The following is a 15,847-nucleotide window of genomic DNA, read 5'->3' as shown; positions in this document are numbered from 1 at the left end:
TCTTTCTCTCGGTGATTGGCCAGTAGACAGTTCCCATGGTAACTGACACCACACTCCCACCTCGCCCACTCAAGGACATAGCCTGCTCTCCTATTGGCAACTTTGGGCACAGAAGTGGGCACTTGCAACTTATTACGCATGCGCATCCCCTTGCCACGGATTGGTCAGTGCCCTTCACTCCTCCTTCACAAGCCCCCTTAGCAACGGTCACTGTTGAGACGAGGGAAGACGCCTCCCGCGGATTGGCTGCACTGAGCCTCTCTGTGGCGCAGATTGGCTGAAGTGTCGCTACAGTGCCAGACCTTGGCAGTCGCTGCCCGAGAACCGGCTGTCCCAGACAGGAGGCGGGACAGAGGCTGCGCTGCTTCGCAGCACGGAAAAGCGACGGGATGATCCGCCAAAAGTCCAGCCAATGGCTGGGGCTGAGATTGCAGTCGGAGCTTGAACCACCCTCCGAACTGCAGCGGGAACCGGAGAAAGATTTCAGCTCAGTGCGTGAATCGGCCACGAGGATGGGAACGGGTGTGCGAACCGAGTCGGGAACAGTCGCCTCCATGGAAGTGGACGACGATCCTGGAGCCAGCTTGTTCCCGGTGAGAATGAAGCAGAGTGGTCTGCTCAGGGATATTTATAAGAGGGATCCTAGGCGGGGCGCCACTTGTCATTATGTTTAACGTAAAAGATGTTTCCCGAGCTGCCTTGGGAACAACCCCAGTTGTAAATATGCTTATGTATAGCAATTAGGGCCTGCTGAAGCCCAGCCTCGCCTGCATTGCTTGTACGTGGTCCTTGATATAGAGACTCGCGAAGGACCACGGACAGCACAGCTCTGCCTTCCCCAATCCGCTTTCTCTCCGCAGCCGCCGCTGCCTAAGCCTCGGATCTGCATGTGGTGAGTGTGAAGAACCACGGGAAAAGGTTACGCTTCATCCTTGCATTATTCCTTTAGTGGCGTCTCCAACAGCCCTGTCAAGTAGCCAGGGTATCTCCATTTCGCAGAGGAGATAGAGGTGCAGTTACCCAAGGTGACTAGAAGCTAGCTTTTCTGCCTCCCCAGTCCACAGAGGGAGTGTGGGAAGGAAGGAGCCAAGGATTGAGGATGTAGTGGCCTATCAGAGCTGCTACTGTACAAATAAGGACACTGAGGCTCACAAGGGGGACTTGGCCAAGGTCATACAGCAAGGTAGTGGCCAAATAGAGACAAGACCTCGTTTACTAACCCTAGGTTTCATAAACGAAGAGGATCTTAAGAGCTCATTTAGGCCATCCCCTCATTTGGGGATGGAGAAACTGAGGTCCAGAGAGGGAAGTGACTTGCCTGAGGTTACAGAGCAAGTGAGTGAAAGGGCCAAGCCTCAAACTCAGGTCTAGTTTTCAGTCCAAACCTACAGCCATTATAACCCTTGCCACAAGACATTCCTAACAACCACCAACACCTCCTTTGTCCTATGACAGGAAGTACCTGGACATCCATTCTATGCACCGGCTGGAGAAGACCACCAATGCTGAGGAGATGAGGGAGTATGGGGCTGAGCAGGGAGGGGAAGAAGAGCTCTTGGGGAAGGCTGAGAGGGATGGGTTTGGCTGGCTCCAAAGCATGTGGTGAGTGTGAGGTGGTGAAGGGGGCTAGGCATTCCTCTGCACTCCCTCACTCACTCCTTCCTCTCCCCCTCCTAAGGGTGCTGGCTGAGCTGTTGGGGCTGAGCTGTCCTGAGGAGAACCCACGGGAGGCCATCACCTTGGACCTCTTCTCCCATGCACTCATCTTCTGCCGCCAGCAAGGGTTCTCACTGGAGCAGACATCAGCAGCTTGTGCCCTGCTCCAGGATCTCCACAAGGCCTGTGTTGGTGAGAGGGAGGAGGCTACTGGACAGTTTGAGTCCCAGGGAGAGGGAGAAGCTTGGCTGGCACAAGAGACGACAGGAAGTAGGAAGTGGGGGATTACCACCTGGAATCTCTGTCACTACCTAACAGAATTATCACACACAATTTAACCTTTGAAATCCTTTTTCCTCATCTATATAATGAGGATATAGCACTAACTTCATGGGACTGTTCTGAAAAATAGTAAATGTAAATGCATGCACTGTGCTCAGTAAAATAACCCCTGCTTACTTTATTCCCTGACTTTTGTTTGGAATATTTAACAATATTTGAAGCTATTATATTCTTTGGTTTATTGTCCCTTCCACTAGAATATAAGCTTCATAAGGGCAGGACCTTGCCTGTTTGATGCAGTGCCTAGAACAGTATATAGTGGATACTCAGTATTTGTTGAATTAATGAAACAAGCCAGGACTTGAACCTAGATCTGTCTGCCACTAAATCTCATGCTCAGTATTAACGCTGAGTGAGTGAAATGAATTAATATCAGGGAGGGGACTCACCGTCCTATCTTGTTTTCCATCCCAGCAACCCCTTTGGGCAACGTCGAAGAATGTTACCGCTACTTCACCAGTGTACTTTTTTGCCATGGAGTCAGGGTCAGTTCCTTGGAATGGGACCCTAACCCTCCCCCAGACACAGTCCAGCCTCACCTCCTGCTCTGACAGTCATCACCCTCATCTTCTTCTAAAGACTGCAGTGGGTTCTCCCTGCTCCTAGATGCCAAGTCTTAGAGGAGAGACCAGGCCTGCAGGAGATGGTGGTGGGGGGAAGGGAGGCCTGAGGTGGGTCAGTCCTCTAATTCCTGATCATTCCCACAGCGGCCTCCCTTCAGCATCGACCTTTTTAATGAGGAACAGCTGCTGGCCCTATCAGACTATGTGATCAACACCTACTTCCGCCACTTCAAGCTCTACAAATACGTTTTCACACCACAGGTACTGGGCCATGGGCTACAAGAGGCCACCCCTCATCTCCTCTTTCCCTCAGTGCAGACAGCCTCCACTCAGCCTCCCTCCTCCCAGGTGCGGCTGGATCTGTCTTTGACTTACTTGGGGCTGCAGCCACCCAAGCTCTGGCCAGAGGGTAAGAGGAGTAAGGGAGAGGGCTGTGACTAGGGCTGGTACTGGGGCTGAAGCCTCTTCCTGCTGGCTTACAGAGAAAGAAGAAGGCGAAGAGGCAGAAGAGCAGGCAGTCACCCCACAAGAGCAGGAACCGGAAACAGTGGCCCAGCCAGAGCAAGAGTCAAGTGAGGACCCGGAGGGATTAGGGTCCCCTGTGACTCCAGGTGGATGTAAAACAAATGGTTTTGACCATATCAGGACTTCAGACCTTTTTTTTTTTTTAAATCAAGTGCTTTTTCTCCAAAGGATTCCTTACGCAGAAGTCCAGTATGATAAACAGATATAAACACTGGGGTGTACTGGGCGGGGCAGGGGCTCCAGAGAAGATGGTTATAAAACTGGTGACAATAAGGGCTAGCACATATTTGGCAATTACTGTGTACCAGGCGGGCTCTGTTTTAAGCATTTTACATTTACTAACTCATTTAATCTTCAATTTACTCTTCATGGTGGGTGTCGTTATTATCCACATTCTACACAGAGGAAACTAAAGCATGGAGAGGTTAAATAACCTAAGGTCACACAACTACTAAACAGCAGTCAGCATGTGAACCCAGCAAGTGTGGTAAAGCAGCTCTGCCCATCTATCTCTCATAGACGGGCTGGCTGACATTTCCTGATGTATTGCCACCTGAGGAGCACCTTGGGAGTTGTTTGCCCTGCTAGGGGCAATTCCCGCAGCCCCACACGCATCTCTCCTGACCGATCCCTCCTCCCCTGCCCCTGCAGGTCAAGTCTCCACCCTCCAAGCTTTCATCAAGACCCAGCTGAACAAGGAGCTGGGAAAGCTGCGACAGGTAGTGGAGGAGCAGCTCATGGCCAGCGAAGAAAGGCTCAACAGCAAGTTGGCCGCCTTGGAGCGGCCCTACCACCTGCCCCCGGGGAAAGGCAAGAACAAGACCAAGTGATCCCCAGCATTTTCCCCAATAAAGGCCTGAGCCAGCCCTACCCCCACATCCTGAGCACCTTCTGGGCCTCCCTGCCCAAATAACCAGATACAGGGCACCTGCTTTCCCTGGCACATAGCAGATTTTATTTCATGTGCAGTACAGGCAACACTGGTGAGTCCAGGCATGGCATTCCAGGTGGCTCCCTTCCACCCCAGCTCTGATCTCCAAGCCCTGGCTGGCGGGGGTAGGTGTACAGGGCTTGTCTTTATGATAGTAGCATGATCAGTGGTGGGCCAAGGGGCTTCAGGCTGGAGCCCAGAGGGGCTAGACTGATAAAAATCCTCCCCCTGGAGAGTCCTACTTTCTGGAATTCCTCAGGGCTGAGGTCTTAGCCCAGCACCAGCAGAGCCTCATCCTCAGGGATAACAGCTGAGTCCCCCTCCTCTTCAGGGCCTGTGATGGGAAAAGGCCCAGGGGGCCGGTGCTGGAAGAGGGCTGCCCGGTTCTGCTGCTCGCCCTTCTTCACCCAGTGGCCATACAGCCGGAAGGCGCAGTTGTCAATGAGGCGCCGCACTGGCCGCAGTGCATAAGGATCCCTCAATAGTGCGCTCTTAGTCAGGGGCCGTATGCGGTGGGTGCTTAAGGCCACTCGTCCAGCAGCCAGCACTGTCCACACTGCCACCTAGGAAAGGGGACAGTGTGAGCTCCAGCAGTGTATCCACCACAAAAGAATCACGGGGCAGAGGAAAAGGCCCAGGCCCTGACGCTCTCAGGCTTACCCGAAACCGCTGGCGGGGCGTGAGGTTCCAGGGTTGGCTGCCTTCACAGCGCTCGAAGAAAGGATGGTGTAGGGCCTGCTCAGCCGTCAGGCGCACCTCAGGGTCTACCTGCAGCAGCCTCGAGATCTAGGGGAAACCCCAGAGCTCAAGGAGCAGCTCTTGGGCCTCCCCTCTTGCCCTATCATGGCCCCAGCTCACCAGGTCTTTGACGGTGTTTGAACGGTCATCCCACTCAGGCGAACTGAACTGGTACCGGCCCTCCATGATCATGCGTAACATCAGGATCTGGCGCCGGTGCCAGAATGGTGGTGAGCCAGCCAGGAGTGTAAACAAGATCACCCCACAGGCCCAGCTGGGAAAGAGACCAGAGTCAGGCAGGACTGGGCATGTGGGCGCACTGGGGGCAAGTGTGTTGAAAGACAGTACACATGGGCGGGCGGGGGAGACTAGAAACTCACAGGTCAACCTCCTTGCCATAGCCTGGGTGGGTTTCATCCATGGAGCATCTAAGGATCTCTGGTGCTAGATACCCTGGGGTCCCACACAGCTCTGGAGAGAGACAGCTGAGGTTGAGGAGATGCCACTGGCCCCCGCAGGGCCCTTAACACCAGATCTCTGCCGGGGCCTTCTCAACACTGCCCCAGCCACGAGCGTTCCCCATTCTGCTCCAGCTTGCCCTCTGCAGTCTCAGTACAGAACCTATCACTGCTGAACACCTCAAATACCTACCAAGGCTCCTGGGGCCTTCCTAGGATACCCTGATTTTTGCATTGGACTTCAAGGTCCTACCCAACTGTATCACTTGCTTCCTCCAACCCTTCAGCCAAGTCAACCTACAACCGCCCTTCCCCGCTCCTCAGCAACCACATTTTTATATACATATGAGGGGAAAAAAAAAAAGTCTTTTCATATTCTTTTCTGCCCAAACCTATTCCTCCTCCTATAATCTCCACTTCGGTTAGCTAAACCACCACTCAGTTCAACGGGAACAGTGGGAATATGGGAGTTCCAAAAGCACATACTGGTTAAGTCCCCTGTTTAAAACCCTTCCCTGGCTCTCCATCAATACATTAGTATCAAGTCTAGACTTCTACAGCAGAGTCCTTCACAACTTGTCCAAGCCTTTGTTTTTAGTTTCTTCTTCTGTTTGCAGGCACCAATTCCATCAGCCCTGCAATTTCCAAACTGTGTTACATGGCACACTTGCAGAAGATCTTAATAGGTTAGATTGGAGACAACTCCCTTGGGAAATGCACTCCTACACTAAGTATTTACTGAACACCTGTTTATGTACCACATTCTTGCCATGTACCACGCACCATACTAGGGACGGAAGGGAATCTGACAGATGGGTCCCTACAGAGCTCACTGTCTACCAGAAAGCAAACAAGAAATAACAATTAAGACATGTCATAGAGAAGATACGAGAACAAAATTCAGGGGACTTAGCTTGACCTGGAACTTGAAAGTGCCAAGGGAGAGGACAGAGCAGGCAGGAACAAAGATTATTCCAGAAGGGGGAAAGTATATGTGAAAGCCTAAAGGAAAAGCACAGCATCCACAAGATTTCTCTAAGTCCACAGATTAAGAGCATGGGCTCTGGAGTCAGACTGCCCATGTCTGAATCCCAGCCACATGGCCTTGGGCAAGTCACCTTACCTCTTCAAGCTCATCTATAAAATGGAGACACAAACACTATCTCATAGGGTTGTTGAGAGGATCTACAGAAATAAGCCATGTCAAGTCTTAGTGTGGTACCTAGCTCATAATAAGCACCCAGTAAATGCTAATGATTAGTAAGTTCAGTACAAAGCCATTGAAGTCATATTAAAGGTTCTGAGGAGTCCCACAGTTCAACTTTAAAGTTTCCCGTTTGCAGTAGAAATATTTCCATTATGACAAGCGTATTAACATCAGGTGAGCCTGAGTTCCAGGGCACCAGGTGGGAAATGCTGTCTGGCCATGTCAGGCTCTCACAACACTCTAGAAGCACATTATGGCCATCTCCCCTCCAGGCCTCTAAACACACTGCTGAGCCCTGGTAACCCAATTCTCTCTTTTTCTTCCCTGGACAAGCCCAGGCTCCCTCTGGGCCAGCTCTGGGGACCATTCCTCTGTCAGTGACCCAAGCTGAATCAGGTGCTCCTTATTCTTACCATCCCATTGCCATGGTCGTAGCCTGCTGTGTGCCACTGCTCACTGCTTCATTCCTCTGTCTCTACTCTCTCCAACTCAGGAAGCCCACACTGAGTTATACACAAAGCTTTGCACCCAGGGACTACACGGCCAGTCTCACTGACTTCTCCCCATTTTTTGGTACCTGGGGCTCAGTACTCAGACCTAGCCAACTTCAGGCCTGGGGCACCAGGATCTCTCAACAGCCTTTCCCTCCCAAGTCTCTTAGGGCACCAGGTCTCCTCACCTCGCAGCCTCTCGCCAGGTTCCAAGTGGCAGGAAAATCCAAAATCTGAAAGTCGGATTTGCATGTTGTCATCCAAGAGAATATTCTCAGGCTTCAGGTCTCGGTGCACGATGTTGTTGGCATGGAGAAAGCTCACTGCTTCCAGCAGAGACCTCATGATGGACCTAGGGGAGGCACAATCTCCTCCTCTGTTTCTCTCCGCCCCACCCTACTCCCTGCTCACCCAAGGGCTGCAGGCTCAGCCATTACCTGGTTTCCTTTTCTGAGAGGGCCACCTTCTCTGTGAGATAGTCAAACAGCTCTCCCTTCCGCATCCTAAGGGATAGGAGGGACGTGGGAGGTACATGCACCCCACAGTGAGGGTTGAGAAGATAAGCCAGTGCCCACAGAAAATACCGTGGAAGAGGCCAGTAAGCAGATACCTCTGCAGGGAAACCAAAGGGCCTTAAGACAAAGCACTCCAAGAGAGAATTGGATGCCAGAGGCAGTTTGGCCCAGTGGCTTGGAGGCTGAAATATCTGCATTATGCCATCATGGGGCTATTTTAGCAAGAGTAAATGCCTTCTTGTGACCATAATTTACACGAGGTCCTTGTTAACAAAGAACACCAAACCAAAAAACCAAACCCATTGTCATGGAGTCATTTCTGACTCATAGCGACCCTATGGGACAGAGCAGAACTGCCCCACAGGGTTTCCAAGGAATGGTTGGTGGATTTGAACTGCCAACCTTCTGACTTAGTAGCTGTAGCCCTTAACCCCTGTGCCACCATAGCTCCGACTAAGTGCACCCAAAAAAGGCCTCTTAAAGTGAATCCATTTATGAATAATTTATAGGCCAAAAAATTTCACAGTTAATACTGGAATAAAGTTAAACAGGACTTTATTCTGAAATTTAGCTTATTTTATCCTAACCAAACCCACTGGCGTCAAGTCGATTCCGGCTTATAGTGACCCTATAGGACAGGGTAGAACTGCCCCATAGAGTTTCCAAGGAGCGCCTGGTGGATTCCAACTGCCAACCTTTTGGTTATCAGCCATAGCTCTTAACCTAAGTCTTTAAAAACTGAGGTTATAATTACAATGCTAGAACAATCCCTTAAATAAAAAACACATCAGACGTTGTTTTGGAGAGTGACATTGTTCCTAAAGTTACATGGTGGTGTAACAGACATAGCCTAATTCCTTTCTGACTTTTCCAGAGGGTCACTTCTGTAACTGTATTGAAGGCTTTGTCAATTTTTTCCAAAAGTCTCACTTAAATCTTTGCTATTCAAATCATTCTCTGTTGAAGTACCTTTGCAACTATAATATCTAACATTAAGATTCAGACTGACCAGATGAAGAACTGATGGCCAGAGACAGACACCGATATTCAATAAGGAGGGAGAGTCAAGTGGAAGGTCTATTTTATAAGTGGTCAGTTCACTGGTGGACACTCTTAAGACAACTTTTTCTTCCCTGCTAATCTTATAACCATGGAGGCCTGGGACAGTGTCTCCTTAGGTCATGAGGACCCTTTGAATTTGACTGGTCACTACTGATCTTGAACAACTTGCCTCCATCATGGTACCTAGGAAGAAAAGCTAGAGCCATGGGCTGGCAGGCAGTCCACAGTGAAGGACAAGGCCCTCGCTGGAGCAGAGGAAGGTGTGTGCAGGGTGCTCTCCAGCCCTTTGCACGGTAAGGCTGGGGCTGTGCATGGAGGTGGGGAGTGAACTCTCAGATCAGGGCAAGGAGATACTCACAGGTCAAACACCAGGAACATGAAGCTAGAAGACTCGTAGGAATCGATGAGAGTGACTGGGGAAAGAGGCAGAAAGGCAGAGAGACAGAGATGGACAGGAGCAGATATGTATTAAAGGGGCTTTTCCACCCTGAGATAGCAGTGGGCTGTTATTGGGAAGGAAGGAGAACCAAAGGAGGCAGTAGGGACCCAAAGGCTGGCCACTCTTTGAGGTGGAGCAGAGCCGGGAAGAAGGGAGCAGAGGCATGGAGGTGGTGATGGGGAAGTGGGCTGTGGGCAGGGCCAGCAGGCAGTGGGGCAGTCAGTTAACAGGAGCAGGGAATGCAGCCTCACTGATGTGGGGGTGGCCAGCGACCTGGCGCAGGATGTGCGTCTCTCGCCGCGTGGCTTCTCGCACCTCCTCCAGCTGTTCAGGACTTAGCCGCTCAGCTGTCACCTCTATGATCTTCACTGCAAACTCATTGCCAGTAGCTCGATGAACACAACGGCGGACCACTGAGCTCACTCCTCTGCCAAAGCCAGACAACAGCACAAGTCAGGGCCTCCTGCTTTCTCATTTTCACGCAGAATGGGGCCTCAGCGCCCTCACATTCACTGCACCAGGCTCCCAAGACTTATCTGGACAAGAGGCCATCCACCCAGGGGGCTCACTCTGGCCTGTAGCAGCTTCACAGTAGCCTCAGAAACCTGGAAGCCAGCAAGGTGCAACACAAAGTTCACAGGGAGAGCAGGCGGGGGACCTGGGCTCTACCCCAGGCTCTGCTACTCCTTCCTGGGTAAACCTGGGCAAGCCCTTCCTGCACTCAGCCCCCGAACCTGCCCCCTGCCCTGCACCCCACAAGGAGGAGGTAAGACAAAATGATCTAAGGCGCCCTCCAAATTTCACTCACTACCCTGATCACCTCATCCAAATTCTAAAGTTCTCCTACAGTACCTCATGTATGGGAGGCTCCAAAAAAATACCAAGCGCCTGGAAGACCAAAGTTGAGAATCAGGGGACCTTAGTTTAGGCCCCAGCTATGCCACTTAATAAACTGAAAGTGACCCACTGACACAAGGGCTCTAGGTTTCAGCTTCACCAGCTCTGGAATGCAGCCGACAGTATCTTGAAGGGATACTGAAAGAAGCTATGAGGTAGAGAGATGGGAAATCCCCTTTGGCATGGTAAAGAGAAAGTGTTAGACAGGGATTCTCTTGCTCTGACTGTCACCAACTCTATACGGCCTCAGGCTAAGGCTCAAATCCCTCCAGGATCTGGCCTCAAATCACCTTTCTGATGTTGGTTCCCTCTGTTGCATTCATATACCTTTATCGCTGCACCCTCATGGGTCTCCTTGCCCTTTCAAAACTCCCTTTGCTTGGAGTGCCTGTCACCCGTATCTCTATTAAATCAAGGATGCAAATGACTCGTTATCAGGCCAAATATAGCTTATAGAAGTGTTTGAATTTGGCCAGCACAATGTTCCTTATAAATTTGAATTCATACATCTTCTGCAGTGTAAGAACTCTCTAGCTGCCACTACACTCGCTGTTTCCCACTGTCTTACTCTCAGCTTCCTTCCCGTCCAATCACTAAGGGTATCTGAGTTTGAGGACACTGGTCTTGTTACTCACCCTTTAATGAATCTCTTTGGGAATCTGACAAAAGCTGGAGACCTCTACCACGTACAATTTCAGGGGTTCAAAATCTCCCTAAAGCCATCCAGCTAAGAATCCCCGATTTAAGGCCCAAACTAAATACTATATAATTTTCATCCCATTTGTGTCTTCTGTAGCCAGAAGAGACCACCCCCTTCTCTGAGATTTACCTTTCTCTCAAGTAATTAAGTCTTTCTACTATGTATCATGACTTATCTACCCACAGTGTGGGAAGGCCAAGACTCCAACCTAGGTCTCCGGACCCAAATTCAAATTCTTTCTGCTGATACACCTTGTTCTCTGTCTGTCCCTTAAACGTCAAATTCCCCAGGGTCTCATCCTTGGCCCTTTCCTCAGGCCCTCACTTTCCCTCTGTAATCCTGCCCACCTCTATAACTTCAACCTTTATCCCCAGATTTCCCCCCTAAGTGTCAGGTCTACATGTTTTACTGGGTTCTAGAGACATCTCACATTTGTCATGGCCCCTGAATACCTCATCTTCCTCTGAAACCAGCTCCTCTTTCCATATTCCTAATCTCAATGAATGGCACTGCCATTCAATCAGACTCCCAAGTTAGAAACTGTGATGGTTAATGTTATGTGCCAACTTAGCTAGGCTATGATTCTCAGTGGTTTGGCAGACACTATGTATAGTTAGTTCCTAACTTATGATGTATTCTAGTTACGACGAACCCCGCTTATGACTATCTGGGTTTTTTTTGGTACATCTTATCACAGGTAAACCAAAAACCAAACCAGCTGCCATCGAGTCGATTCCAACTCATAGCAACGCTGTAGCAACCCTATAGGACACAGTAGAACTGCCCCGTAGAGTTTCCAAAGAGTGTCTGGTGGATTCAAACTGCCAACCTTTTGGTTAGCAGCTGCAGCACTTAACCACTATGTCACCAGGGTTTCCTTATCATTGGTAATATGTAGTATATACTAAGTTGTAGCGCATAATTTGCTGATGTTATCATTCTCAGATGTTCCCTCACAGATGTTTACATGTAATATTTCCAACTCACAAAGACAAATAAAGATCAAATTATTAAAGATACTGACAATAAAAGCAATATAATGAAAACTAACTAAATAAATAAGGTTATTCAACTTACTTTGGAACAGAACCCTCCTAAATCAGGGACTACCTGTAACCGCCTTCTGTTTTGTGATCTGAAGTGAGCAGCCAATCAGTAGACAGGGGAGTTTCCTTGGGGGTGTGGCCTGCCTCCAGTATACAAAGGGAGGTTCTGGCAAAGCTCTTTTCTCCATCTTGCACTCTTCTCATTGCCTAACTTCTGGTTCTTGGAATGTAAGCATGCAGAAGTCTCTGGCCTGCTGCCTGACCTGCACGTTTTGGATTTGCCAACCCTGGCAACCCCATAAGTCACCAGAGGCCTCCAGCTGCCGCATCCCTGGCCGATTTTGGGTCCATAAGCCCCTGCAACCACTTCAGTCAGTCACTTGACCTACAGATTTGGGACTTGCCAGCTCCACAACTGCATGAGCCATTTCCTTGGATTTCTCTCTCTCTCTACGTATATACGTTTCACTTGTTTTGCTCCTCTAGAAAACCCAGGTTAAGACAGAGACTTTGACATCATTCTTGGCTTCTCCCTCTTCTTCACAATCCACCCATCCAGCTGGTCCAGTCCACTCTGCAACTCTCTCAAATCTGTTTCCTAGTGCTCCACTCCTACTGCCACTGCCTTGACTCAGGCCCTTCTCTCTCTCATCTGGGTAACAGCCTCACTGATACCTCCGCTGCCCATCTCAGCTCCTGCAACCATCTTTCAACCTGCTTCTAGAATTTGCTTCCGAAAACATAGCCCAAGTCATGTCACCTGCTGCTTAAAAACCTCCCAGCTTAAATTTTCTACCAAGTTCTAAGTGTTTCCTCATTCCTCAGCAGGACCACTAGAACAACTGTCTTTTTCATGACACTTAATATTTCCAAACTTATAGTTAACCTATGGTAGACTCAAAATTCTTGTTTTCTTTCCATGCCTCCCTATTACCTGCAAGATATAAATCCCACTTCCTTCACCTCTCATTTAAGGCTTCACCAAATGCTCTCAGTCTTTTTTGCCTAATCTTTGGCTACAACCCTGCTATCCAATCTTTGTTGCAATGACTTAGAACGAGTCACCAATTTCTAGTCAGAATTTGCCAAGCTCTTGGAATGTCTCATACCTTTACATGTGAAAAAAACTGGTATTCTGAGCAAGTTAGTGATAATATACAGAAAAAAACAAGAAGGCAAGGCTACCACAGTAATCTTGGAATGAGGCGATAAGGACCCTACCCTTCTGAACTGCCTTCTCCAAAACCGGTCTTTCTCTTCCCCTTAGCAGTAGAGTCTCTGGTCCTTCCCAGTCTCAGTGCTTCCTCCCTTACCTGGCCCTAAAACCTTACAGCACCCCAGGGTTTCAGCCTGGGCCTTCTTCTCTTTTCCCAAAACTCTCTTTCCCCTGGTGACCTCTATCCAGTCCCAGGGACTTTAAATACCAACAATATCCAAATGACTCCTGCTATATTGTCTTAAGCCTTGAGTTCTCTATTTCTCTCCAGAATTCCTGATTCCAACTGCCTTAATGATATCTCCACATGGTATCTAAAAGGAGTGTGGCCAACTCTAATCATCATGCCCCTGTCTTCTTTCCTGGTGTCAGCAGTATTCAACAGAGCAGCCCATGTCAACCTTCCAGAAGCATATTTTTCTAGTAGTTTTCCTTCTGATTTGCAAATGGCAACTCCTCAGTTTCCCTTGATGGCTCTTTCATCTTTAACAGATCGCTAAATGGTGCCAGGTCATTCTCACACATAAGCTAGCATAATCTTTTTAAAATGTAATAACAACCCACATGTACTGAGCCCTTACTACGTGCCAGGAACTATTAAGTTTGTCATATTAACTCATTCCATCCTCATAGCAACCTACAAGGTAGGTTCTATTTTTATTCTCATTTTACAATGGAGAAATTAAGGCACAGGAAGGTTAAGTTCTCACAGAATAAATCAGATAACGTCACTACCATCCAATTTCGCTAAAGTAGAATTTAAATTTCTTACCATAACCTAAGGCCCTACATAATCTAACCCACATTCACCTCTCCGAGTCCATTTCCTCTGCCCTTTCTCACTCATACTACATTCTAATCGCTCTCCTTTCCTGCTTCGGAGCCTATGCCCTTGCTGTTCCTTTGGCCTGGAAAAATTTCTGCCCGAACTCATCACTGGCTCATTCTCATCCTTCAGGTCTCAGCTCAAAACTCACTCCTCAGAGAAGCCTTCCCAGGCTTCCCTATCTACAGGGATCTCCATTAATTACTCTCATTCCATCATCCTATTTATTTCATCCCTAGCACTTCCATTAATTTTTTTTTTCATGTTTACTGTCTGTCTCCACCACTAGACAGGAAGCAAGGATGGCAAGACATACTTTGGACATGTTCTTCAGTCCCTGGAGAAGGATTATCATGCTTGGTACAGTAGAGGGCCAGCAAAAAAGAGAGCAACCCTTGATGAGATGGAATGACACAGTGGCTGCAACAATGAGCTCAAGCATAACAACTGGGAGGATGGCACAGGACAGGGCAGTGTTTCGTTCTGTTATACATAGGGTCACTATGAGCCGGAAGCGACTCAACGGCACCTAACAACAAAACAACCACTAGATTGTAAACCCCACAAGGATAGCAACCTGGTGGCTCTTATATCCTTAGTGCCTAGCACAGTGCACCCAGACATAGCATGTGCTTCGGAAACCTTTCATGAATAAACATATCTGCCACTGCCTCTATAGGTGAGAACTTCTTTCTGCTCTTTGCATGCTGAACTCCTACTCGTCTTTCAAGACCCAGTCCAAATATCACGCCTCCTGGAAGCTGTACCTTGGCATTAATCCCCTGGTTCTCTGGGACCCCAAAGCACTGCACAGATCTCTAACATCGACAAATATCTTTTGTCTGCTCATGTCTCTTTCAGCCACTTCACCTGGAGTACCTCCAAGGCATAGACAACATCTTCTCCACCCCCATTGCCCACACCAACTCCATGTTTAGCTTTGCGTCTGCCACGTTTGTGGGAAATGAATGAATTTGTGAAAAAATAGGGGATGACTCAGAATAAGAATCTAGTCACCAAATGGTCCCCACTGACCCTGACCCTTTCCATTTAGAACCATCTAGCCCCTAGAAAGAAGTGTGTATTCTGGCTAAGACTCGACCTCTCTGGATGTCGGTTTTTCCCGGCCGCGGCCTTACCTGCCAATGACGTCCTTAGGATCGTACTTCTGGTAAAACTCCTTGGCAGCGGCCCAGTCCGGTAGCTCGTCCTCCGGCCCCACGTCCAACGTCATTCTGAAGGAGGTGGGGGCCTGCGCGGAGGAAACCGAGGGCAGTGAGGGCAGGGAGGCCCACAAGCTCTGAGAGGACGCACATCGCGGCTCCCGGAGGCGTAGCCCTGGTGGCTGGGGAGCCAGGGTCCTGGGGGGTGGGGACGGGGTGGGGGAAGGATCGGGATGGGGAAGACCCCTCCGAAGGGTCTTGGGGGAGGAGGGTAACAGGGGAAGGGAAAGGGGCGAGGGAGGGGAAGGAAAAAGGTGTCGAGGAAGAAGGGGAAGGGGCACCAGGGCGGGCGGCTGTTGCCGCGCAGGCGCACTTTGTCAAGCGCCGGGATGGGGCGGGGGGTCTCAGGCAGGCTCACCTGTCGGGGCGTGGAGAGAGTTCGCGGTCGCCGCGAGACCGCTGAGTCGCCGGGTTCGCCTCCAGTCCCTTACCTTATCCCTCTGGAGCCGCCTGCAACGACCCCAGGCCCCGCCCCTATCCTGTCCGCCAATGGCCAAGCCGGCCGAAGACTGAGGTTCAGAAACCCTTCTGATTGGAAACTGGTAGCCCAATAGGAAGCCAAGAGTCCCGGCGCTGGCGCGGGCAAAAGAGCTTGAAGTTACCTAGGACTAAGACGCTGAGGCGGGTCTTCAGATCCAACCAATCACCGCACGCGACAGAGGGTGGAGCTTGTTGTCAAGTGGTGTTGGAGGCCCAGGTTGGGACCCGGAAGTTAGGTTTCCCTGGAAGCGTGACCTCCCGGCAGCCCAGACGCAGGGTTTTCCTGCGCCTCCTGTTGCTGGACTTGAGACGGCTCTCCCTACAGTCTCCTCCTAGCATCCCTGTCTGAATTTGGCTTTTTTCATATTGGCCCGCCTGGAGTCCTGAAAACGCTCGAACGCAGGCAGCCTAGACCCCAGCTCGGTCACTTGATGCAGGCTGGGACAAGCCACGGCCCCTCAGCCAGAACGGACCGCCTCATCCCATAGCCTCTCCGGCTCCCACTGAGTACCTCCAAAGCCCCAGCGTTCCC

At 50.0% G+C, this 15,847-nt stretch overlaps 2 protein-coding genes across 7 annotated transcripts; one reads left to right on the top strand and one right to left on the bottom strand.

Moving 5' to 3' along the window:
- The first annotated feature begins 296 nt into the window (after positions 1-296).
- On the top strand, positions 297-4,027 carry CFAP119 (cilia and flagella associated protein 119). 6 transcript variants are annotated; one of them, XM_049904001.1, is made up of 9 exons: positions 297-593; positions 738-892; positions 1,456-1,521; positions 1,679-1,848; positions 2,413-2,483; positions 2,706-2,822; positions 2,910-2,970; positions 3,044-3,172; positions 3,738-4,027. In XM_049904001.1, exons 1-9 carry the CDS (start codon positions 390-392, stop codon positions 3,914-3,916), a joined length of 1,152 nt encoding a protein of 383 aa, XP_049759958.1. In that variant the 5' UTR covers positions 297-389; the 3' UTR covers positions 3,917-4,027. The 6 variants fall into 6 exon arrangements, with proteins under 6 accessions (XP_049759958.1, XP_049759960.1, XP_049759959.1 ...); XM_049904003.1 differs by having other exon boundaries at positions 299-593; positions 861-892; XM_049904002.1 differs by having other exon boundaries at positions 299-593; positions 3,044-3,133.
- Positions 4,028-4,286: 259 nt separating this feature from the next.
- Positions 4,287-15,313, bottom strand: PHKG2 (phosphorylase kinase catalytic subunit gamma 2). Its single transcript, XM_049904000.1, has 10 exons — positions 15,194-15,313; positions 14,752-14,864; positions 9,179-9,354; positions 8,847-8,901; positions 7,349-7,414; positions 7,100-7,263; positions 5,136-5,226; positions 4,876-5,029; positions 4,678-4,803; positions 4,287-4,580 (listed from the first exon to the last, which is right to left on the bottom strand). The coding sequence occupies exons 2-10, from the start codon at positions 14,844-14,846 to the stop codon at positions 4,287-4,289; spliced, it is 1,221 nt and encodes a 406-aa protein (XP_049759957.1). The 5' UTR covers positions 14,847-14,864; positions 15,194-15,313.
- Between the last annotated feature and the right edge of the window lie 534 nt (positions 15,314-15,847).

The sequence above is a fragment of the Elephas maximus genome, chromosome 12 (genome assembly GCF_024166365.1).
Source record: "Elephas maximus indicus isolate mEleMax1 chromosome 12, mEleMax1 primary haplotype, whole genome shotgun sequence".
Lineage (NCBI taxonomy): Eukaryota > Metazoa > Chordata > Mammalia > Proboscidea > Elephantidae > Elephas > Elephas maximus.
This window is presented reverse-complemented; position numbering and strand designations above follow the sequence as displayed.

Bases quoted from the DNA above. Each gene is read 5' to 3' on its own strand.
- CFAP119 (XM_049904001.1), top strand. From the start codon at position 390: ATGATCCGCCAAAAGTCCAGCCAATGGCTGGGGCTGAGATTGCAGTCG. The intron at 594-737 runs GTGAGAATGAAG...GCTTATGTATAG, and splicing joins CTGGAGCCAGCTTGTTCCCG to CAATTAGGGCCTGCTGAAGC. The intron at 2,484-2,705 runs GTCAGTTCCTTG...TCATTCCCACAG, and splicing joins TTTTTTGCCATGGAGTCAGG to CGGCCTCCCTTCAGCATCGA.
- PHKG2 (XM_049904000.1), bottom strand. From the start codon at position 14,846: ATGACGTTGGACGTGGGGCCGGAGGACGAGCTACCGGACTGGGCCGCT. The intron at 5,030-5,135 runs GTGAGTTTCTAG...TCTCTTTCCCAG, and splicing joins TATGGCAAGGAGGTTGACCT to CTGGGCCTGTGGGGTGATCT. The intron at 4,804-4,875 runs GTGAGCTGGGGC...GGTTTCCCCTAG, and splicing joins CAAACACCGTCAAAGACCTG to ATCTCGAGGCTGCTGCAGGT.